The sequence below is a fragment of the Pistacia vera genome, unplaced genomic scaffold (assembly GCF_008641045.1).
Source record: "Pistacia vera cultivar Batoury unplaced genomic scaffold, PisVer_v2 Contig59, whole genome shotgun sequence".
In the NCBI taxonomy this organism is placed as follows: Eukaryota; Viridiplantae; Streptophyta; class Magnoliopsida; order Sapindales; family Anacardiaceae; genus Pistacia; species Pistacia vera.
The window spans coordinates 349,903-375,026 of record NW_022196434.1 but is presented as its reverse complement, the minus strand read 5'-3'; the positions used below and the strand labels follow the sequence as shown (position 1 = coordinate 375,026).

General features: G+C 36.2%; 3 protein-coding genes, 2 non-coding genes and 3 pseudogenes across 7 annotated transcripts; 7 read left to right on the top strand and 1 right to left on the bottom strand.

Annotated features, from left to right (window-relative positions):
- Nucleotides 1-254: 254 nt before the first annotated feature.
- LOC116109799 (1,2-dihydroxy-3-keto-5-methylthiopentene dioxygenase 2) lies at nucleotides 255-19,476 on the top strand. Of its 2 annotated transcripts, none has more exons than XM_031396026.1 (7): nucleotides 255-379; nucleotides 17,351-17,462; nucleotides 17,538-17,632; nucleotides 17,923-18,037; nucleotides 18,116-18,240; nucleotides 18,964-19,034; nucleotides 19,171-19,476. In XM_031396026.1, exons 1-7 carry the CDS (start codon nucleotides 362-364, stop codon nucleotides 19,235-19,237), a joined length of 603 nt encoding a protein of 200 aa, XP_031251886.1. In that variant the 5' UTR covers nucleotides 255-361; the 3' UTR covers nucleotides 19,238-19,476. The 2 variants fall into 2 exon arrangements, with proteins under 2 accessions (XP_031251886.1, XP_031251885.1); XM_031396025.1 differs by lacking the exon at nucleotides 255-379 and adding an exon at nucleotides 15,629-15,710.
- LOC116109800 (1,2-dihydroxy-3-keto-5-methylthiopentene dioxygenase 1) lies at nucleotides 2,499-4,396 on the top strand. Its single transcript, XM_031396027.1, has 5 exons — nucleotides 2,499-2,553; nucleotides 2,642-2,729; nucleotides 2,807-2,901; nucleotides 3,712-3,951; nucleotides 4,037-4,396. Exons 1-5 carry the CDS (start codon nucleotides 2,542-2,544, stop codon nucleotides 4,163-4,165), a joined length of 564 nt encoding a protein of 187 aa, XP_031251887.1. The 5' UTR covers nucleotides 2,499-2,541; the 3' UTR covers nucleotides 4,166-4,396.
- Nucleotides 3,299-3,369, top strand: TRNAG-GCC. Its single transcript has one exon. It is a non-coding gene; the product is annotated as a tRNA-Gly (tRNA).
- On the top strand, nucleotides 3,378-3,457 carry LOC116109868 (annotated as a pseudogene).
- Nucleotides 5,514-5,584, top strand: TRNAG-GCC. The gene has a single exon. It is a non-coding gene; the product is annotated as a tRNA-Gly (tRNA).
- LOC116109869 lies at nucleotides 5,593-5,673 on the top strand (annotated as a pseudogene).
- Nucleotides 7,445-8,805, bottom strand: LOC116109823 (annotated as a pseudogene).
- Nucleotides 19,477-22,669: 3,193 nt separating the features above from the next.
- LOC116109816 (heat stress transcription factor A-6b) lies at nucleotides 22,670-24,756 on the top strand. Of its 2 annotated transcripts, XR_004124802.1 has the most exons (3): nucleotides 22,670-23,198; nucleotides 23,611-24,452; nucleotides 24,539-24,756. XR_004124802.1 is itself a non-coding variant. In XM_031396050.1 (2 exons), the coding sequence occupies exons 1-2, from the start codon at nucleotides 22,962-22,964 to the stop codon at nucleotides 24,379-24,381; spliced, it is 1,008 nt and encodes a 335-aa protein (XP_031251910.1). In that variant the 5' UTR covers nucleotides 22,670-22,961; the 3' UTR covers nucleotides 24,382-24,756. The 2 variants fall into 2 exon arrangements, 1 of the variants encoding a protein (XP_031251910.1); XM_031396050.1 differs by having other exon boundaries at nucleotides 23,611-24,756.
- Nucleotides 24,757-25,124: the final 368 nt, after the last annotated feature.

The window sequence follows — 25,124 nt, the reverse complement described above, 5'->3', positions numbered from 1 at the left end:
TTTATTTTTTTGAAAACAGTTACCACCCTACGACTCCACGAGTCACAGCTGTGATAAGCAATGATGGTATGATACAAACGTCTTCGAACTGAAAAGACCCTTATATCCATATGCCGCCAAAACCTACATACATTCATTTAATCGAGACGGGTACTGAAAGTCCACGGCCAAAACCTACATAGTACATACATTCGTTTAATCTAGACGGGTACTGAAAGTTCCACGGCCAAAACATGACTACAAGGAAGGGCATTGTAGTCTTTTTATTTCGAATTACCAAGTTTAAAGCCCACCGTCTTCGGTTCGTTCTTTCAGTCGTCTCTTTTCTCGTTCATTCAAAGCGTAGAAGAATCTTAAAACCATGGGTGCCTCCGACAAGGTACTTCAATTAGTTTCTATTTCGTTTTTCTCATTAATTAATGCATCAATCTTTATCTCCTTTTTTAGCAATCAGGTGTGGTTCCTGATAGTTTTGAATAGAATCAGAGATTTTTTTTCTAAAAATAATTTTTAGTGTATTAGTTCTAATTAATTTCTGTAAGCTAATATCAAGAGATTGAAATAATGGTTTCATCATAGTATTTCATCTTTGTGGTGGTATTGAACAATATGTTTCAGCTTAATTTTCCGTTTTGTTGTGCTCTAANTGTAAAAAATTAAAACTGCAGGAATTTTGGGGGTGTAATTGTCATAATTGAAAACTGTTAGGGGTGAAACTGTCAAAACCGAAAGCTGGAGAGAGAAAAAACGGTCCACCCGCGGGTCCACCCGTACCCGTATAGGGTAGGGCACGGGACCAAAAAAATAGACCCGTATATATCCACCCGTTTTGGACCCGTACCCGTTTTACCCGTACCCGTTTTACCCGGCCCGTACCCGGCCCACCCACCCGTTTTGCCAGGTCTACCCGTGAGTACCCGCAATTTATTTTTTTTAAAAAAATTTAATTTAAAATACAATTTATTAACAAACCCTAAAGTCTAAACGCAACTCAATCATACTACACCTCTGTTTTAAAAACCGGACCGGGACCTGGCAGCTTTTCCGGTTCGATTCAGGTCTTAGGGGTTTTTTTATAATATTTCAAAATTATAAGGGTTAATTTGTAATTTTATAGGGGTGTTTTGGATATATGTCAAAAGTTTTGGGATTAAATGGTAATTTTTGGGGTATTTTTGAAATAAATAAAAATTTTAGGGATTAATTTGAACTTTTAAGGGGAATTTTTGTAATATATTAAAATTTGAGCGATTAATATGTAAATTTTTAAAAATAAAATTGTCGTTGATATCATCGATCCAACTGGTTGGACCGGTTGACCTGTGACCCGGGCAGCAAAACGGGTTGCCCTCTGATCCGGGTTTTAAAACAATGGACTATACACTCAACTCTCTCATGCAGCACACCACTCACAACTCACTCACGCAGCCACGGTCACAACTCACTCTCGTCGACGAATGACAACTCCCAAACCCAGGCCGCCACCGACGAAACAGCAGAACTACATCTCTCCTCTCACTGTCATTCTACTCCGACGCGATTCTTAGCTCAATCTCAACTCTCTTGCGCTCACTCATGCTGACGAACGACATCTCCCAAACCCAGGCCGTCGCCGACGAAACAATAGCAGTTGCAGTTCTCCTCTCACTGTCATTCTGCTCCGAAGCGACTCTCAGCTCAGTCTCAACTCTCTCGCGGTCACTCATGTCGACGAACGGCAGCTCCCAAACCCAGGTCGTTGCCGACGAAACAGCAGCAGCAACACTCTCATTCTACTTCGACGCGACTCTCAGCTCAGTCTGAACTCTCTCACCCTATCACGCCGACGAACGGCGAAGAAACAGCTTTTGCTCTCCTCTCACTCTCATTCTCTCTCACTTCGACATCGCCTAACTCTCAATAGCATTAGTCACTCTTAGAGGTAAACACTTTCACCAAGTTGGCAAACGCTTTGGGCAAATAAGACAATATATTTAACTACCATTATTTGTACTGTGAGCATTAAGTTTTGATGCATTATTTGCATTGTTAGCATCATATGCGGGTGACCCGTAGGTCAATATGTACCTGCACGGACGGGTATAGGTCATGCATGTATCAACCCATGGACTCGTATCTATTTTACTTGTGACTCATGTCTACCTGGCCCGCCCGTTTGCCAGGTCTACTCTCTACTCATTGATTTGCATTATTATTATTAATTCCCATATTGGTTTCCCAAAGGTCTGCGTACTTCTCATTGGAGCGAAAACTAGCAACATCACATCTTACACTAGTTCATAAGTTTTTATGTGTCACATTATTTTATTAGAAAAAAAATCGTAGCAAAATACAAGGATATGGTGGGCGACAAAAGTGATATTTATTTCACAACAAATGCAAACACCACAAATAAACAAGCGGAGATGGAGCCGTACACGTGGCAAATAGTAGCAACAGAAATAAACACCTTAAAACGGAATAGTCGAGAAGGGAAGGTGTGAATCGTGATTACCATCCAACAGTATTTTTATTTTGAGTTGAAACAGACAAGAGTTACCAATGGCTCTGGAGGTGAGTTGGCTCTTCTACTTGGTCGTTTTAACTGAGACTCGGATGGTGAATTACGTTCTAACCTCAATTCCGATTTGAGTTTGATCAGGCATGGTTCATGGATGAGAGTCATGAAGATCAACAACTCCCTCATCACCGTAACCCCAAACAGTTCGTGTCATTGGACCACTTGGCAGGCATTTTTTCTCTCTTGTTATCGCTTATTTATTTATTTAATTAATTGTTACAGCATTAAAAATTGAGGAATTTGCAGAATTAGGAGTGCTATACTGGCGCTTGAATCCAGATGATTACGAGAACGATGAGGAATTGCAGAAGATCAGAGAAGCTAGAGGATACAATTACATGGTACATGCTTAGTTATTTATTTTTTTCGTTTATTATGTTCCATTTACTAATTATAATGTTAACAATTAAATTAATCTAGTTCAGACTCAGGAAATTAAGCTAAATATTGAGCTTTAGATAAATTATTAAAATGCAAATACTCAGTAAATGAATATCTTTATCATGTGTTTTTGAAGCTATTGAGTTGAATTTTGCTATGTTCTAGCTGCCTAAACTGGCTTCAAAATCAATATTTGTTTTCCTCATACTTTTTATTAATTGTGTTTTATAAGGTTAAATAAATAATATTTTTGATTATACCCATGCTTAACCCAATTTGATGTTCCACAGTGGTGAATTATAACTAGCTGAAAATTTACCAGTTATTTAAAAAATATATTTCAAGTTTAGACATCTAGCACCAGTGGTCTAGTGGTAGAATAGTACCCTGCCACGGTACAGACCCGGGTTCGATTCCCGGCTGGTGCAATCCTGTAGAGCTGTGATGATGAACTAAATGTGATGGTTGGGTCCATCACCCCCTCATCTCTGGATGACAGCAAGCATGTCTGAGCTCTATGTTTTTTTTTTTTAATTTTTTATAAAAGAGTTTTTATTATAGCTGTTGGGTGCTAATGAATAAATTACTTATTTGCCGTAAATAAAATTTATTTATTTTTATGTATTTTACATGAGCTCTATATATTTGTTTCTTTATAAAACGAAAGTTTTATTATACCCACTGTTAACCAAAGATCATCAGTAGAGCTTTTTTTTCGTTGGCCACTTAAACTTTTATTTGACTAAATCATCATGCTGTCAATTTTGCAGGATTTGCTTGATTTGTGTCCAGAAAAAGTTGCTAACTATGAGGAGAAGCTGAAGAACTTTTACACGGAGCACATACATGGTGATGAGGAGATACGCTACTGCTTAGAAGGAAGTGGATATTTCGATGTTAGAGACAAAGATGACCAGTGGATTCGAATCTGGATTAAAGCTGGTGATCTTATAATTTTGCCGGCTGGAATATACCATCGGTTTACTCTTGACACCAGCAATTATGTTAAGGTAACCATGATTTGCTTAGACAAATTGATTAATGAATGTCAGTTCGTTAGAGCCATTGTTGATTTATGTTTTGTGTGATGTGCAGTTGATGAGGTTGTTTGTGGGAGAACCAGTATGGACAGCATACAATCGGCCACAGGAAAATCATCCTGCAAGAAAGGAGTACATCAAGGGTTTGACGGGGAAACTTGGAGTGCCACTAGAAGCTCATTAGGATTTTAATGGCTGAATATTTCTGTCTTCTTATGCACCTTATTTATGTTATGTATATGCATTGGGGACATTGATGAACATCGAACCTATAACATAGCATGTAATGGTAATAATTAGTCTATAATGATGATATATTGTCGTATCATCTGTATTACTTTGAAATCTTTAATGGTACAGGCATATTATGTGCTAATTTATGAGATCGACAATAATATATCTGTTGATGGGGAAGTGCTGTGACTTTGTTGATTCGTCCTAATTACTTTTGTGTAACATTTTCTTCTTTTTTAAAGATTCTGATTGCACTAAAGCAGGATTCTGGTAAGAATTAGGAATGGTGCTCATTCTGTTTCTTCATCATGTTTTGAAGACTTGGCTGAACATAGTAATCATCTCTTTGTTAAAATGTGGATTTTACCTAGACAAGTTCATTAGGCTTCACGTGCCTGGTACAATAATAGTGGAACACTTGCAGCCGACAGATTTCTGAAACCTTTAGTCTATTTCTTATCCCAGAAATTCTGGAGACCCTTTTGACCGTGAGATAACATTCATATAAAATTTTACCAAGAACATGCAGTGTATAATGCTAGTAAATCGGTTTATTTTCTGCTGATTACGTGAAGGCAAAGTTATAAAATTCTAGTTCAGACTCAGGAAATTAGCTCATGATATCTGTATCGAGGTCTGTTTCTAGCTATTGAGTTGAATTCTGCAATGTTTTAGCTGAAACTTGATACCTAAACTGGCTTCAAAATCAATATCTAGACCTTTTCATTAATGAACGAATTGAGTTGAGGCGAGGTGAGCTTGAACAGTTAGATAAAAGTTAGTTTGTAGATAATTTTTCAACTTGGGGGGCACTGTATTAGTGAGTGCCAATTCTCTGATTACTGTGTGCCTATGGGATTAAGAAAAGAAGTTGATTACACTCATGTTTAGAGGTTCTATAGTACTCTTTATTTTAAAGAATATATTTCACAAAAATAAAGAGTATTTTTATTAATTTCTAAATATAAAAAGCAAAATCTCTATTAAAATCTAATGGACTATTTAAATTAGACTTAATAAATAGAAAAAAGACTTAATAGGAGAGATAATTAATAATAAAATACATAAAAACTTATAATTTATGAAATAAAATTAAATAGAGAATGAGATTTCACTCTTTAAATGTAGAGAGTCAAACTTACACTTTAATTTATATTTACAGAATAAAGACTCTAACTGGACTCTTGTTTTTATGGAAAAAATTATTATAATAAAGAATTTGGGCCATGGTGGTTGAAAAAGTTAAACTGAACATTGGTAACGTCTTTAATAATTATGCTTCAACTACTTAACATCTAGCACCAGTGGTCTAGTGGTAGAATAGTACCCTGCCACGGTACAGACCCGGGTTCGATTCCCGGCTGGTGCATTCTGGTAGAGCTGTGATGAACACATCTTGTGATGGTAGGGTCCATCACCACTGTCTGATTCTGGATGATAACCAAATAGTCTGAGCTCTATATTTTTCTTGTTTTTACAGTTAAGCTATTTTTTTTTTTTTTTTCCTTCTGTGTGTATGTAATTTGCATGTTATCTTATAAACTGTTTGAAAAGTCTTATTATATCGTTGCAGCTCTGCTCTTGCCTCTAGTGCTGAACATTTGGTTAAGAATAATGCTCCTTGATCGCTTAGTTTAAACATCATTTATTATATGGGGATGCAGTAAAAAAATTAAATAACATGCTTAATGCATCATGCCATTAGTATATAATATTGAACCTGATGCTAAAACTTTGTTCCCACGGTGTCAGAAGGTCTTTTTTTTTTTTTTTTTTTTTTTGCAGCTCAATCTCAATCCGTTTGCAAGTGATTTTCCTTATAAAAGACTACTTCCGATTTAGAAGAGTTAAAAAGATAAAAATACATCGAATATGAATATGGATGAGCAATGGCGATTTGATTTGCAATTTTTTTATATCAAATATCAATGTAATTGCAGTGCAGTAATTCCAATGATCTATATGTCGCTCTTACAGGTATAATAATTGTCACCAAAATTTACTACTTCAGGGGCAGCAGCCCAAGTGGAGATAGAGGAGAAGGAGAGTTGGACCGGGACTGTGTAGAATGCTCATCAACAATGTAATGGTGTTCATAGATAGAGCCCGCAAAGGCAAGCATAATATGACGATGTGCATATTTGATGAAGATGTGTCCAACATGAATATCTTTATGAAGCAAGCCCTGTTTATGGAGATAAATTAGAGCTTTAAGAGTTTCTCTGAGTGCAATTGTAATGCAGTCTTCTGCCAGACCAAATTTGTGTTAAAAGGGTCACGATAGATTCAAGAGAACAATTCATAAAAGGCATTTCAGCATAAAACTTTTTTGCATAAATTAATGTTATATAAATTGGAAGAATGTTTTCATGGCTCAAATTCTTGTACTTGTAAATTGTTTGAGTTGTCCACTATTTCAGCATTAATGGGTTATACAGATGCATTCGGGAGTCTCGTTATGCGGTCAGTGGGCGGGGGCCCCGCTCCTTAGTGAGCAGACGGGAGTCGCAGGGGCAGTGCCCCCTAGGCAATTCATTCATTATAAACGAGAGAGAGGTGAAGAAATATTGTAATAATATTGACTTAACTGGATGACATTGCCCATATTAGATGAATCAAGATAAACCGCGCATATTATTTTCTCAATGTTTATTACTTGTGATTTGCTTTATTATTGTTTTGTTCTCACTGCTGACTCTATTTGTTCATAAATGTCTAGTGCCAGCTTTGTATATTCTTCCCTTTGATTTATATCAATCACCTTCAAACCAACAAAAACTGGAACCGAAATGTCATGTACGAATTCAGGAAAACTAGGAACGGACACTGCTCTGTAGACAGTAGCTCCAGAAGCAGAAGCACTGCCAACTTCATACAGATTGACTTTTTATTTTTTTCTTGTAACTTTTAAGAATCCACTGTTCTATTTTATTACAACCTAATCATGTTAATTTTTTCAGAAAAACAATCGCTGCAGGAATTACTATTTTATCTCTTAATGCTCTAGTTTCACACCATTCGTACTGGCTTAATTTCTTATGCACGAACAACTTAGTTGAGCATGAAACCTTATTGGATCAGAATGGACATCGATCTATCTGCGCTAATGAAGTCTGGAACTTTGAAATAGCTATCCTCCAGCCAATTTTAAATGTTAAGTACTATCGGCCTATGACATTCAAGAAAGCAAAAGATCTTGATATTCAGTAAAATCAGATCTCGCTTAATCCTAATAGCTACTTGTGGGTGGAACAGCTGTATATTCTCTATCCATAACCTCAATGATCTTATGGCTATCACACCAGCATAAACAGAAGAACCTTCATATATATATATCTGCAAAATTAGAATAAACATAAATCTCTCAGAAAGCATTCCATGGAGAAGATGGGTTTGGTAAAGAAGAGTAATCCATATATATCCGCCTTTGTGCTGAACAGAAAGCTGCAGTAATCGCCAATGTGGCCACCGGCAACACGGTGGAGATCTAACTGAAGCTCGTCAAGAATTTTGGAGACAAACAAGCAGCCGATCTTCTTTCGCCGAACGAGTTTGATGGTTACTTCGCATCAATGATACGAACATCAACCTCGGTATCCTTGGATAATCTCTGAAGCCAGGAACTCCGTAAACAACCATCATAGGACTGCTCGGGATCACCAAGAGGCTTTATGTTACAGCTAGTATGATATAATATAAACATTACCATGAAATTAAAGAGAAGCAGAGACGTGTACCTTGGTAGGGTTAGGCATTACCAAATTCCTCAAGGCCGTGAACTTATCGTTCCAGTGTTCTCTCCTTTGTCGCTCCGTAGTAAAGGGCTTTTTCTGCTTGCCAGTTTCACTCCCTCTAACAATACAAGCCATGTTCCTTGTGAATTCCAACATCCCTCCATCCCCATCTTGGTAAGCCGTTACTCCGCTTGAATCTCTCTCATCGCCAAACAAAGAATTAGCACCACCTCTTGAGGTTGGCAAGCTGTAACCATGGGGTATAGATTGGAATAATTCCCTGAAGAAAGGAGGTTGTAGGGGCAGAATTAGATGAAATAATGGATCATACAAAACGGATGTGCTATTTGAGGTTGGGAGGTCTCCGATAAAGCCTAAAGGAATAGTGTCATGGTTTGAGTTTGCAAAGGAGATGGATGAATTTTGAAGCAAAGAGGATATGGGCAAGTGAAAGAGATTGAGAAGGTCTGGTGTTTGGGGTAATGAATTGATATTGAAGCTTCTATGGCCATTTTGTTGTGGGTCATCTTGATTAAAATCTATATCACCGTTGTTCCAGTTAGACTGATCATATGAAAGAAAGCTGATTTGGGTCGCCAACCACTTGTTGCATCATATAGGTATCGTTATCGTAGTTTTCCACATTGAAGGATAGATGCTTTTGAAGCTCCAGTTCCATAGCGGAAACAGCTGCACCTTCTTGGTGATTGTGGTGATGTTCAGAGATTTCCTCAGTAGAGAGTTTCAGATTCTCTTCAAACTGCTTCTGGTTGTTTGCCAAACTTTGAGGAAACCTAGAATCTGCACCCTCTGCCATGGAGTTATTGGGATCGAAGCAACCCGATTCCTCATACATTTTAGAATGTTTAATCTCTTCATCATTCAACATGAGAAAAACAATAGATGTAAGTAGAATATATTCCACAAAAAGAGAGACAGAGAGAGCTACAAGTTATGGAATATAACTTTAACCATTGAAAATTGCAATAACTACTAGTATTGGACGCACAAAATTGTAGGAGATCCTCCAATCAAAATGAAATGTTGCAAGCGCTAGTCTTAAAAGGAAAGACTGAATGTCTTTTCTCTCACTGTTATAGAGAGGAGTGTTTGGAATAATGCAGACGTATAAACAGAATTACATATAAGAAAAGTGGAAGGGATGGAGGCATTGGGAAGTAGAATTTTCATCTTTTCTCTTTTCTTATTCCATTTATCCGATGGACTTTCTTTCTTTCTTTCTTTTTGTAGAGTTTGTTACCGAGATTCCTAGCTCTGGCCTGTAATTTGAGTATTCACAACATTTGTGGAACTATTATAACCGTTTAGGCTTTAACAACCACGAAGATGTCATTTCTTATCCAAACTAAATAACTCCATGATCATAGGTGCTGACCATTTTTTTTATTTTTATTTTTTTTACTCCAAGTTGAAATCATTAATATGTTACTTTGGCAAGCTTCTTTAAAGAGTTTTACCACATATTATGAAATTTTTTATCAATGCATGCCGCCCATATAATGATATCCTTTGGAACTTGGAAGCAATACTCCTTTTTTAAGTCTCATAACATATTTTAATATTAATATTAAAGTAGGCATGTATATAATATGAAAGAGTTATTATATAAATAATATCGTTCTCTTTCTCCTTGTGAGGTTTTGAATTCTATAATTAGAATTTGCAATAAAATAAATAATAATTGCACAAGATAGATCTTCGCATTACGGCGAGGACCATTTGATTTTGCCGAACAACATGTCTGCATTGCATGTAAGAACTGGAGCAACAGTGTACTGTTGGACTGTTTGACTTCGTCTGCAATGAATCATTCAGCTATTGATTTGTATGTCTAAAAGGAGCAAAGCTGAAAATCCACAACTACCAAGTACTATTTAATCAAACCAGGACATTAGTCTGTATCCATACCAAGTCTTTTTTCATTTTGACTGGTGTTTAAGGCTTCAATTTATTCAAAGTGACTGTAATCCTGTTAGTTCTTTCAAGCATAATACTTATGGCACTGACCAACGACATACTGAAAAGAAAATTGAAAAAGCCAGAAAAATGAAAAAGGCATGCATTGTAGTATTCACGCCACATGACCATAACAAGCTTAATGCATCATGCCATTAGTATATAATGGTGAACCTAATGCTAAAACTTTGTTCCCACAGTGTCAGAGGGCCCTTCTTTTTTTTTTTTTTTTTTTGCAGCTCAATGTCAATCCCTTTGCAAGTGAATTTCCTTTTAAAAGACTACTTCCGATTTGGAAGAGTTCAAAAAACACAAATACATCAAATATGAATATGGATGAGCAATGGCGATTTGATTTGCAATTTATTTTTTATCAAATATCAACTTGGGGGCCTTTTTCTTTTCTTTTACTTTTTTGTCACCACACTTTTAATTAACTAAGCGATAATGTTGTCACTTTTGCAGGATTTGCTTGATTTTTGCCTAGCAAAAAAGTGGCTGACTATGAGAAACTGAAGAACTTTTACACACAGCACATACATGCTGATGAGGAGATACGCTACTGCTTAAGAGGAAGTGGATATTTTGATGTTAGAGACACCTAACAAGGATGAACAATGGATTCGAAGCTGGTGATTGTAGACGTAAAAATCTACCTGTACGGCAAAGGGGTTTGATCCCGTGAGGCTGAGGCCACTAGCGATCCGCTGCACCTGCACACATAGAGAAATAAACGCGTGAAGCGAACGGGAAACACTGGGGTGGTGTTTGCTGTAGGCACTCCGATACTCAAGTCAGCAAGGCTGAAAGAGGCTAGTATAGTGAGGGCTAGGGAGTAGAGAGGTTACCGGAAGTCTAGTCGGAGACTGTGACTACGGCAGTGATGTGAAGCTCTCAAGTAGGAGCTTCGGGTGTGAAGGTGTAGTGTAATGTGTCCTTTGTGAGAGGGCTGGCCTCTGTTTATATAGCGACTGTCTGGTTTCCCAATCCTGGTGGGAGTAGAAGTCCTAGTGTAATTCTGATGCAAACCCCAGAAAAGTTAGGGCGGTGGTGAGCTGTATTACCTGCATCTGAATAGGAATGTGATCTGAACAGGAAAGTCACTTTGAGTAGGAAAGTGATCAGGAACAGGAAAGTGACTTCGAATAGGAGATTGAACAGGAACAGGAAAGTGATCAATGGGGGCCGTGGGCTCGCCTATCGGCCCAGGAAGTGAGCTGGAACAGGGAGGCCTGTGCCCAGATGGTTCGGACAGGCCATACCTCGTATCAAATGGGACTAATCGGGCTTGGGCCTCTTTGGGATTGGGCTTGGTCTCTTCCTCATCGGTGGTCCTGTTTTCCTATTTGGGTCAAGGACGATTTTTGGCCCTAACAGTGATCTTATAATTATGCCAGCTGGAATTTACCATCGGTTCACTTTTGACACCAGTTATATGTTAAGGCAAGTAAAATGTTGAAGTGAATGCTTGAAACGACGTTGTACTGGATATTAGTGGAACGGTGTCATTTTGGACAGCTTCAAGATGAATCCTGATCATTGATTCAATGACAATCCAACGGATGAGAATTCACCACAAGTCAACAATATAAAAGAGAAAGTTTTTCGTTCGAAGACCAAGGGTTTTTTCTCACATCGAATTGTTCTGTATTTGTTGTACAAAAGTTTGGGTTCTTCTTATTCTGGTTCTGATTCTTTGTGTAATCTATGTAATCTTGAGTGGTTTTTTGGTGTAATCATTTGAGGAAACAACATCTGTGTTCTTGTTCTAGGGATTCCAAGGTTAGAGTATTCCTAGGGTCAGGTTGCAGGTTGAATAAGAGGCGTGTGAGTTGGGTTTCTGGGCATATTTGAGTCTAGGACTGTAAGTGATTGATTCTATTAATCGTAGTGCAGCGAACTCCCCTTTTTCAGAGTTCAACGTGGATGTAGCTTGCTCAAGATAGGGCAAGTGAACCACAATAAAAATCTGATTGTTGATTATGTGTGTGTGCTTTCTTGATTCTGTTTGGTTGGTTGTGATTTGTTTCTTGGTTAGTTGCATAACATAAAACTTAACATAGGATGTCTTTTACCATGATTAGCTTGGACAAATCAAACACTGAATGCCAGAGTTCCTTAGAGCTATTATTTGATTTATGTATGCACTAGTGCAGTTGATAACTTGATATGGTTGCTTGCGGGACAACCAGTATAGACAGCATATAATCTGCAGAAAGATCATCCTGTAAGATAGGAGTATATCAAGGATTTGACAGGGAAACCTGGAGTACCACTAGAATCCCATTCGGATTTACGGATACTCATGCGCCCACTTCTATGTATGCATATCTAGGGGTGTTCAAAAGAATCGGTTGGAACCGGAACCGGCAGGTACCCTGGGTTTGGTTCCGGTTCCTACCCAGAACCAGTTGTCAATGGGTAGGTTCCGGTTCCAAATTTTTGGAACCAGAACCGGAACCAGGAACCAGGAACCAAGACTAATATAAAATAAAATTAAAGATTAGGGAAGTTAATAAAAACTTTTGTAGAAAAAGTAATGTGAATACATTTATATTTATATTTCATAACATTTAAAGTAAGTTGGTTTGACTTTTGAGAATCTACCTTTATAAAGTAACGGAGTTTGTAATTTTGAATTTATAATTTGTAATTTTATTTTTGTTAACAAGTGCCAGGTGGGGGGGTATTTGTAAGTTTTTAAGGGTTTTTTTACCGTTTTAAAAACTTTTGGGGGGTCATGTAATTTTACAGGATACCCAAAACCGGAACCAGAACCGTTGTTACAGGTTTTGGTTATGGGTACCTAGGAACCAGAACCGTCGATTCTGGTTCTAGTTCCAAATTTTAAGGAACCGTCGGTTCCGGTTTCTTCAAAAAGTGCAGGGTACCCGGAACCAAACACCCCTATACATATCTATTGTTTATCTACTGTATATTTATACTTTAATGGCGAATGTATTCTATCTTCCGATATACTGTATTTCGCTAAATCTATGTATATGCATTTGGCAAATTGATGAACATCTGACTTATAACATATCTTGTAATGGTAATAGTTAGTCTTGACGGTTCCGGTTCTGGTTCCAAATTTCAAGGAACCGTCGGTTCCGATTCCGGTTCCTTAAAAAAGTGCAGGGTACCCGGAACCGAACACCCCTATGTATATCTATTGTTTATCTACTGTATATTTATACTTTAATGGCGAATGTATTATGTCTTCTGATATATTGTATTTCGCTAAATCTATGTATATGCATTTGGCAAATTGATGAACATCTTACATATAACATATCTTGTAATGGTAATAGTTAGTCTTTAATGACGGTATATTGTCGTATCATCTGAATTTGGCAATGGACGGTAATATATTTGCTGATAGGGAAAGTGCTGTTATATTTTGTTGATTTCATCCTAATTGCTGGTCTTTAACATCTTTTTTTTTTTTTTTTTGTTCTTTAAGATTCCTATTGTAGTCAAGTAGGATGCTGCCAAGTGTTAGGAATGGTGCTCATCCTGATTCATCATCATGTTTTGAAAATTGAGTAAACAGGGTTGATCTTGTCTTTGTAAAACCGTGGATTTTGATAAGACAAATTCAAGTAGCTTCCCGTGTGCTTTGTACAAGAATAATGAAACACTTACGGCTCACAGAATTCTGAAAGCACAACACCTTTTCTTAACTTAAACCCAGAAATTCTGAAGACCCATTGACCATGAGACAACGTTTATATAATAAGGCTTTCATTTCATATTTGATATGTTTATGTGAGGTGATGCGTGGATTGGAGTGGGCATGCTTCATGCCTGAATGTGGATGGGAGTTTAAATTACAATATTTATCAAAAATACTCCAAACATCTCTATTCAACTGACAAATCCTTACCATATGAATAATATAAGAGTTAGTGGCTTTTTCCCACCCAAATAATGGTTTAATGACACCTTTTCACCCACAAACTTTTAAAATACCATTTAATTACCCAAATTTATATTCCGAGAGCGAACAAAAAGCAAACTCGGTTCAAGTTGTTGGACTTTTTAAGAAGGGAGGCTAATGAGTCTTTTGATGGTAGAATGTTGAATTTTGGTGGTTGAGATTGATCGGAATTTAATAATCACTCAATTGTTGGTGATTGATGGGGTCGGTGGAAGTAGGGTTTAAGGGGTTTTGGTGAGTTATGATCGAGAAAGAGAATGGTAGTGCTGTGGGGTCATAATGATGCCGAAATCAGAAATATAATATAAATTTAGATAGTAAAATGATATTTTAAAAGATTAAGAGTAGAAAAGTGTCATTAAATTATTATTTGGATAGAAAAAAGTCATTTACTCATAATATAATGCCAATGCAAATATTGTAATCACGCGATAATTAATACCGTGATCTTATATCAGATTATTAATTTTGAAAATTATATGTTACTTCTTATTATATTAGGTGTTTAATTGTATATGATTTGAATGGTGTGCGGTCAAACAAATTGAAGTCCTGCCATTATCTTTTACTGGGGATGGACTTTCACAATTCAATATTCAACCCATCAACAAAGAATTTTCAATTTTGTATATTAACCTTCTCACACGCTAATGCGAAATAATCATAATGATATATTTCAATTTATTTTCATATAAATGTTTATTTATCAAATTTTGATTATGTGGTGTTGATGCTTGATTTTGGCACCAACTATTCGTACGTGTGAAATGCTAAGCGGACTTAAAAATCACACGTGATATGGAAATACAAAGAAAGAGATGGAGCGAATAATAATTTTTAAAGTGGTTCAGATGTTTTAAGACGAATCCTACATCCATTGTGATTATATTAATAGCGGGTTATAATCAAGCGAGCTGAATTACAATAGAGAAAATGAATGGGTAGAGAGGGAGAGAGCGAGAGAGTTTAGATGGTGAATGAGCCCCTCCTGTAAAATGGAGGAGAGCCCTCTATTTATAGTGGGAGGATCCAAGATGGCAATCATGATTCTGTGTGTGGGCAGGTGTGGTACAATTCTTAATCCGCTTCCCCTTGGTTGCTTATACGAGAGATATCCTTAAATCGTGTACAAGTTCAGGAGGTGGACAATTCCCAACAACTCATAGGCCTGACGTTCACTTGCCTTATTGACGATGACCTTACCCCTTTGGTCCTTGCAGGATGTGGCTGCATCCTGGCGTCAGAAAACCTTCTCGAATTCTAATTGGTTCTTACTGACGCATGCTTACGCTAGCCCTGGCTCTTGGGCATAACATGTGGCAACTATTTTATGCTGCTGATGAGGAGAGATTTTGTTAGGGCTTAGGAAGGTTTCTTTTGTTTAATGATATGTATATTTTATGAAAATGACAAAAATGCTCCCGAAAGTTAGTGCTAGATTTTGAAAAATGGGGTGACTTTGTGTAGTTCTCAAACTTGAGGGAACAGTTTTATCTCCATTGATTGAGGGGCAAAGAGTGATTCAGATTATTTTCTATTTTAGAAAATTACCACCCCACGAGCCACGCACAGATGAGATAAGCGATGATGGTATAATACAAACGTCTTCGCACAGGAAAGACCCCTATATCCATATGCCGCCAAAACCTACATACATTCATTTAATCTAGACGGGTACTGAAAGTTCCACGGCCAAAACATGACTACAAGGAAGGGCATTGTAGTCTTTTTATTTCGAATTACCAAGTTTAAAACCCACCGTCTTCGATTCGTCCTTTCAATCATCTCTTTCTCGTTCATTCAAAGCGTAGAAGAATCTTAAAACCATGGGTGCCTCCGACAAGGTACTTCAATTAGTTTCTATTTCGTTTTTCTCATTTATTAATATATCAATCTTTATCTCCTTTTTTAGCAATCAGGTGTGGTTCCTGATAGTTTTGAATAGAATCAGAGATTTTTTTTCTAAAAATAATTTTTAGTGTATTAGTTCTAATTAATTTCTGTAAGCTAATATCAAGAGATTAAAATAATGGTTTCATCATAGTATTTCATCTTTGTGGTGGTATTGAACAATATGTTTCAGCTTAATTTTCCGTTTTGTTGTGCTCTAATTTATTTATTTTTAATTGAATAAGTAGTTTAAAATTTGTAGAATTGGGTGCTTAAATATGATCATTTGTGTGTTAAAGATTGAAATCGAACATTTCAAATTGTCAATTAAAAAGAGGGAGTATATGATTTCAAGAGCGATCGGTTGTGAATCTAATCATGTTTGATTTTCATGAGTCTTGAAGATATTCTACATCTTACGCCTTTCTGCAATAGTTGTCTCATTTAAAAATTTTCACCTTATAGTGAAGAATTTTATTTTGTTTTAAGGCTTGTGCTTCAATGTGACATTTGGACAGAGAGAGTGGCTTTAATTAGTTTTGTAATGTGTCAGTGAAGATAATCGATTGGGTTTTCCCTGTTGTACCAATAATACCATAGTGTTTCTATCATCTTTAATTTTAGAAGAATTTCATGAGATGGTGGTGGTTCAAGCACAACGACTTTTTAAGTCATATGGTAATTTGTATGTGGCAGGGATTTAAGATTCTTGTATGATAGATCTTTATGTCGTGTATACTATATATTATTCAGGCACTTATAATTCTCATATACAATTTTGTTGCATGGGTTATGACTAGTTGGTGTCTGTATCAGAAAAATAATTTGTTTGGCACTATATCGTCTTAGCATAATAGATATTATTAGAAGCTCTAGATCTAAGGCAGATTCAACACTTGTAAACTCTGTATGCTAATTTTCAGGTTGCATACAAATAACCTTAAGATTTTCTTGTTCCCAGCGAGTGACAGTCTATTGTATGTGTAACTTGTTTTTCTTGTTAGAATTTATAGCATTCCTCCAGCTTAAATCTTAAGAATCTTTTATAGGTAATATATAGGAGATGATTAGGATCACCGACTAGTAAACTTTTTTGTCTGATATGCAAAGACATTCCAGTGTTAAAGCTGCTAAAATTGTTAGAGTGAAGTGGACCAGTTTCTGTTGCGGTGCAGCAGCATAGCAAATTTTGGACAGTCTACTAGTGTTTATGGCCTTTTAATATGGATCTGACCCTTGACAAAACCGCTAGGGTTTCTGAGTACTTAATTTTTTCCTGATGTGAGAAAAGGAAGCCTTTTTTTTTTTTTTGGTTGAACAGCTGTTTCAGTGTTTTTTTTGCCACCACTTTCTTTTCTTTTCTTTTTTTGTAGAAATTATTTATGTCTCATGCTGGTGTGAGGATTGATAAACGTGCATCGATCGTGGAAACTTCCAATTTTTCTTGAGTTTAATTTCTTGATCATTGGGACTCTATACTTATTAATCTCCACTAGCATCAGAGACTTCGGGTCTTCTCAGTTGTATCCTTTTTTTTTCACTTAGGATAATTTAGTGTGTTGATGAGTTGTTTGTGATCATATAATTTCTGCAGGATACTAGAGAGGAAGTTCTTCAGGCATGGTACATGGATGATAGCGATGAAGACCAAAGACTCCCCCATCACAAGGATCCTAAGGAATTTGTGTCCCTGGATCAACTTTCTGGTAAGCATTTTTGCAAACATGTGGGTTTGATGAGAACACCAAATGTTTAGTCTTTAACTGCTTGTGAACCTGTAGAACTTGGAGTACTCAGCTGGCGATTAGATGCCGATAACTATGAAACTGACGAGGAATTGAAGAAGATTCGTGAAGATCGTGGATATTCTTACATGGTTTGTCAGACTAACTTGCTGGATTATGTATTCATTTTTTACTGTTTCATGAGCATAAGAATATGGCTTTTGACCTTATCTTGATATCTTGGGTGTTCTGAAATAAGGATTTCATTCAATTTGTTTTGGGATAAACCTATTCAGTACTGTGGAATATACATTAGTAAATTCTAAAGAAAGAAAAGTCAGTTAATTTTAATTATGAATTTGATGAGTTCTTAACTATGTTTGCCATCTGACAATGAGTGTGCAAATGTGTTGTACTTTTAACCAGATAAGTTTTTCTGCAGGACTTTTGTGAGGTTTCCCCAGAAAAGCTGCCAAATTATGAAGAGAAGATAAAAAATTTCTTTGAAGAACATCTTCACACTGATGAAGAGATACGCTACTGTGTGGCAGGAAGTGGTAGGATTACTTTGGTGCTTGGTTTGCTGTCAGTACTTACCTTAATTTAAGTTCTTAGTGGTCTTTTTTCTGGTGAAGGTTACTTTGATATCAGGGACCGTAATGACAAATGGATTCGTGTATGGTTAAAGAAGGGTGGAATGATTGTTTTACCTGCTGGCTGTTATCACCGCTTTACATTGGATACAGACAACTATATTAAGGTACTGGTATTGTACGTCTCTATGCAATTTCTGTTTGTAGCTTGTGTGCCTGCTGACTCAACAACATTTTACTTCAACACCAGCCCCTTAATAAGGAAAATATTGTCTACCTTGGGAATTTGAGTTTTGTTTTATTAAAGTTGGCAATGAAGATACACTTGTATTTTTTCTTCATGTTTGCATAATGATTGAAGATGTCGTTTGAGACATTAGGTTAGATGGCTGCTACCGCTGCCATAAATTGCTACGAGGACATCTAAATTAATTAATTTGAAGCAGTTTTCTTCTAGGCAGGTTTTGATGTTTGATGAATAGCTATATCCCTTGAATTGGTATTAATTAAATTCTCAGAGGCATCTAATAGGAATCTGCACAGACTCTTCCATAGAGGAGTTACTTCAATTTTATTTGCTAGGAAATGATGTTATCGCCCTGATATTATAAAAACTTTCCTGACTATAAGGCTTGTTTTATTATAGTTGGATGATTTGTACTTTATTGTTAAGTTTCTCATCTTTGTGTTTGATTCTTATTCGACCTTGGTGTCTGATAGACATTTCTGGAGTTTTTAACACTAATAGATTAATTGGTGGTAGTGTACTTGATGTGTACACATATGCACACATCAGTCCGGCTGTTGAGACTTATTTACTAGCTTTTAATTTAGTTCTCCGAACCACACAATGCAAAGAGTTGTTTCTTAATATGTATGTTAATGTGCAGGCAATGCGTTTGTTTGTGGGTGATCCTGTTTGGACCCCATTCAATCGTCCCCATGATCATCTACCTGCAAGGTATGTTTCTGCCATTACTGTGTATATTGACATCGTTTTATCTGTTTTTTTTTTTTTTTTTTTTTGGGGGAGTAAACATCTGACCATTAGAATTTCAAGAGGCTTTGTTAGTCTTACCAAGGGAATTATGTTGCAGGAAAGAATATGTTCAAGGTTTCTTGCAGAAAGAAGCTGGCAATCGTCCTATTGATGCCACCGCATGATTTTCCATTTACTGCTAAATTGGAGTAAAAGTAATATTACTAGTAAATAAAGAGCCAATTCTTGTATGTTGTGCACTTTGTATGGCTCCCTTGGTTTGCTTGTGTACGTACCTTACTCTTGCTTGGCCGCCACCAGTATAAAATTGACACAAATGTCTTGTTAGTACGTGGATGACATCTAATATGATAGTAGATTGACATATTGAATATAAATAGTACTTCTTGTGAGGTGTGTTATATCTTTGCACATGTGCTCATGATGTTTTTCATTCTTATGTTATTTTTACTTTCTGGGTTTCTTTTTGCATATTTCCTGATACATCTCTGGTATTCTAACCTGGAAATTATTTTGATCAAATTCATCAAATCATTATCTAGCTATTAGTGAATATGTCCCCGAAATAAATGTGATGAGCACCATGCGCAGATCGAGCAGTCCAGGTTTTCATTTGAATATATATGAATGTGAAAAGTCTGAATTTGGTGGTCATCCAGGTTGTAGAAAAACGTTCTTCTGTGCCCATTGTGCGTATGTGCTGTATGAGCCCTGTTAAACACGGCAAAATATATGAACGTTCATCTACAGGAAGATATGAAATATCTGGTACGGGAATTAACTTATTCAACATATAATAAGCACAAGGTAACTCAATAATGCAGACCGGGTAAAGGGTTCTTATTTCTTGAAAAGATTAAAAAAAAAACACAAAAAATGTTTCAAAAATTTCGTCTTATAGCATATAAAATTTTTGGATACCAATCTTACGGGTTAGTTTGGTAGTTAATGAGGTTTATTTATTTATTAATTTTTAGGTTTATATTTTAAGGTTATTTATTATAATAACATTATAATTTATTAAACCATTTAGATTTGTATAGTGTTTAGATTATTTGAGAGTCTCGACACTCCCATTGTAAAAAAAAAAATTCTGGGTACTTCTAGTATTGGTTACTGTTAAGTTAACTGTGGCTGAGCTTCCTGATTATTCCTACTTTTAAAACAATGATTTATATTATTTTTAATATCTTTTGGACAAAATAATGAATAGTCTTGAGTTAAAGTTAGACCTGAAGCCATGAACTCGTGCTTTTGTAAAATTGAATTGTTCCCCTTGATAAGTTGATATGGGTGATATTCTACACTCATCCTCTACCTCCCTGTACTTTTATTTTAATCCCAAGCATTGATGGGTAATCACAGGCTGTACTGTCACAACATGGTTCTTTTGCCTTCTGATGCGTACACGTGTCCATAAGTAATTTGCCACTTGTCCGGCATTCCTGAATTAGAGTCTGATGCCACGGTACTTTTAGATGACCTTTTCAGCTTTGGTCAAAATTTTTGAGCCGAAATACATAAATATCTTATTTAAGATATATAAATAAAAGGTACCCGTGGCTAGCCACGTCGCCCGTTTAGGTCACGGGTCGTAGCTTAGCCCGAACCAAAAGAAAGAAATAATAAGAAATATAAAATAAAGTACACTTGGTATGCTCCTTTCTTATTCGGNTTCCTGAATTAGAGTCTGATGCCACGGTACTTTTAGATGACCTTTTCAGCTTTGGTCAAATTTTTTGAACCGAAGTACATAAATATCTTATTTAAGATATATAAATAAAAGGTACCCGTGGCTAGCCACGTCGCCCGTTTAGGTCACGGGTCGTAGCTTAGCCCGAACCAAAAGAAAGAAATAATAAGAAATATAAAATAAAGTACACTTGGTATGCTCCTTTCTTATTCGGTTTTCCAAATTTTTGGTACAAATTATATATGCAATTTGTCATAATTAATGCTCTTTTTGTGGGTTTAACCATACAAATATTAGACATGGTATTTCATCTTCTTAAATTATTTGTAATTATTAAAATAAACTGAAAAGTATCTAAATATTTTTTAAATTATATAGATTTATAATAATGTTTCATTTGTTTAACAACATCTTTTTATGTAATAAATATGAAGGTAATTAAGTGATAAAATCTGTGAATAATATTAACATGTGAATACAGGCAAGCAATGTTTTAAAACCCGACTCAATCAGATTAACTGGGACTCAAAGCTTTCATCGGGTTGGATACCCAATTTTAACTATTCACTTGAACCCCAGATTGATAATTGGTGATCGGCGAGCATACAATGGAGAGGATGTTGGTGGTTTTGAAAAGGAAGTGTCAGTGAGTTGAAAGGTGGCGATAAAGGTGATTTTCGATAAGTGAAACGACCAGAAAAGGCAACAATTTTGCCGGGGGGGGGGGGGGGGGGGGGGGGGGGGGGGGGGGGAAGGGGATGGGCTTTGGTCAAGAGGATGAGGGGAGTATTTTTATGGTGATGGAGAGGGTTGTTGACGTAAAAACATGTCTATTTGGCCTGGATTGTCGACGTCGACGATGGTGAGACCTACCCGAAATTGAATCGATTGCAGTCAGATCTTGGGCAAATTTTCTAGGGAATGACATAAAGGATTAGTGAGATTGTATTTGGTGTGTCTCTGTTGCCAACCAGTTGACCGCCGATTTATATTTGGGGCGTGTATGTTGGATTTCAAACATGTAAGGACTTGAAAAAATTTTAAGAGTGTATTTGTTGATTTTAAAACTTTTAGACACATGCATATCACCTATTTGACCCCTCAATCAAACCGGTTAAATTAATCAACCTGGGACTCGACTACTTTACCGGGTTTCACCCTTTATTAAAACACTGCAGGCAAGACAATTTGATTATTAGAAGAGTGATTGTTATTAAACCAAAACCAGAACCAACGAATGAAAGACACAGTAGCAGGTTCAACTTACCGACATCAAACAAAAGCGATAAGAATCAAATGCCAATAAAATTTGATATGACCAATAAAATTGCATTATTTCCAACTCCAAGATAAAAAGCTATTATCAGAATTCACCGCAAATTAAACCATTAAATAAAATTGTGGGGTCCAATAAAGAAGGAAATCTTTAACTCTATGACATTATCCCACATTAAAATAACATTTTGCAACCAAGATATTTATTAGACACACCCAGCCTCTTCCTTCTAGCTCCTCCCACCCACCAAACAAAAGGGCTCCCTATGAACATCCAAAATTTGCCTCTCTACAGTTTATACCTTATAAAACAACCATGGGTATCAAAGCAGAAACAGTTAATACACAAATTCCTCTTCTTTTTTTTTTTCTGTTAATATTATATTATTTATTTAATTTATCAGAAGGGCTACAGTGAGTGCAATATGACAGAGCAAGACAAGAGCACAGGCAGTGGCCAATGGACTTCCCAAAGGAGAAAGAACATGAGGAGGGAGAAAAATATCTCATTGCTATTTTGGTTACTTTCCATTATTCTCATCTCAGCTATTCGTGTCTAGCGAAATAAGATATATAAAAATAATTTCAACTATTGTTATATAAATTACTGATACCCAGTTCACATCTGTCTCTTATTTCTCACTTTTTTTGGTCCCAATACCAAGCACCTCACTTTTCTCTTCACCGTCACTCTCCCTTTTCTTCTTACCAGAGATCTTTTATCTTTCAGTCTTTTTCTGTTATTTATCTTCCATTTCTGGAAACTATTTGTATTCAACTACATTCATTGTCGTATATTAAAGAAGCTTGCTTCTCGATCAGGCCGCCACATCTTTCCCTTTTTTCTTCTTGTTGATTGAAGGGTTTTTGTTGTTTCAGTTTATATTCATCACATAGATTGTTAGATTCTTGTAACTGGCATGGCGGCTGCGGCAACTCCTCAACCAATGGAGGGACTTCATGATGCAGGTCCTCCTCCATTTCTCACAAAAACTTATGACATAGTTGAAGACTCCAACACCAATCATATTATTTCTTGGAGCAGCGGCAACAGCAGCTTTGTTGTATGGGATCCCCAGACCTTTTCCACGAGTCTTCTCCCTAGACACTTCAAGCACAACAATTTCTCCAGCTTTGTTAGACAACTCAACACTTATGTAAGTACACTTCATCCATTTCTTAATTTCATTTCCAAATATGAAAGCAGTCATGAATCAAAGTGAAGATATTTGTTTTGTTTTTTGTCATTCTTATGAATCAAAGTGAAGATATTTGTTTTGTTTTTTGTCATTCTTATGAATCAAATTGAAGATATTTGTTTTGTTTTTTGTCATTCTTGATCATGGAATTAAGAGGTAGAATGTTCCTTTATCTTTTCTTATTATTTTGGAGAGGTTTGATTCGTCCTCTTGTCCATATTTCTATTACCGGTTATCATTAAAAATTGCTTGATATGTACGTGGATCAATATTTATCATCTATTGTAACCAGCTCTTGAAGGTTCTTAATTAGGGTAGTTGTGAATTTGAATTTGATCATATGCACAAATTAAGATTGTAATTGATGCAGGGATTTAGGAAGGTTGATCCTGATAGATGGGAGTTTGCAAATGAAGGGTTTCTGAGAGGGCAAAGGCATCTTTTAAAGAACATTAGGAGAAGAAAAACACTTCAACCTCAGGCTTCACAGCAGGCTCTAGACGCTTGTGTTGAAGTAGGAAGGTTTGGTTTAGATGGTGAAGTTAATAGACTAAGGCGTGACAAGCAAGTTCTAATGGTGGAATTGGTGAAGCTGAGACAGCAACAACAGACTACTAGAGATTATCTTCATGTAATGGAACAAAAGCTGAGAAAGACTGAGATGAAACAACAACAAATGATGAGTTTCTTGGCAAGAGCAATGCAAAATCCAAACTTTGTACAGCAATTAGTCCAACAAAAAGATAGCAGAAAAGAATTTGAAGAAGTGATTACCAGAAAGAAAAGACGGCATATTGATCAAGGGCCTAGTAATATTGAAGTTGGTGAATTAGGACAAGGAGAATGTGAAGTACTTCCTAATTTTGTTAAGATGGAACCTGAAGAATACGGTGACATTTCTGATTTTGAAGTGTCAGAACTAGACATACTGGCTGTGGACATGCAAGGACTAAGTGATAGCCAAAACATTAACCCGCAAGAGAAATTTATAGAAAAAGGAGGTCATGAACATAGAAGTACAGATAATGTGAAGTTCTGGGAAGATTTCTTGAATGAAGAAATTGAGGAAGAAGGTGAAGGAGCAGAAGATGTAGATATGCTTGTCGAGCATCTTGGTTTCATGGGTTCTAGTCCAAAGTAGAGAGAGGAGGAGCTTGCATAATTTACTTCTTTACCTGCTGTTTTCTTCAATGAGCTCGAGCTGGGTTAGAGGTACTTCTCTAGTTATATATCTGCCTAATTTCTTGTTTCTTCAGCTGTTGATTTCTTTGATGCCAAAAGCCAAGTGAAATTTCCAGATGGAATGTCTTGGCGTTGGCTGGACAATGCATGCCAATTTTCCAAACATGTGACAATGGAAGAATGTACTCCAAAGTGAGTAAATTAATTAAACAAGTTAAGTTTCCTTGGAAAAAGTAGTTCAGAATTTATTAATGCTCCTTGAACATTCCAGTATGTCTATATATTGCTTTCCCAATCCCCATTAATTTGGTATCATATGCAACTTGATCATCTTGAAGAGTGTAGAACAATCAGTTGTTCATATTAAGTTAGTTAATCTCTTTATTTGTGTCATGTCTATCCAACTTATACATTGATTGATAAAAACAATTATAAATTAAAAAGATTGAGCATATGATATGAAAAGACTTGACAAGAATTGTAGGGATTGAGCTAGTTTTCAATTTTTGAAAGTACTTCTCCTTGATTTAAACATGATTCTTGTCAATTCAATCCATTAGTTTCTATTAAACACAAAAAAGTTTCTACACTTTACTTTCTTCCTGATATATATAATATTTATATGGGTATAAAATCTGAATGCCTAACTTTAAAAAGAAGCAGATAAAGTATGGTTCTTTGTTAGCCAATGTTTCTAGTTTG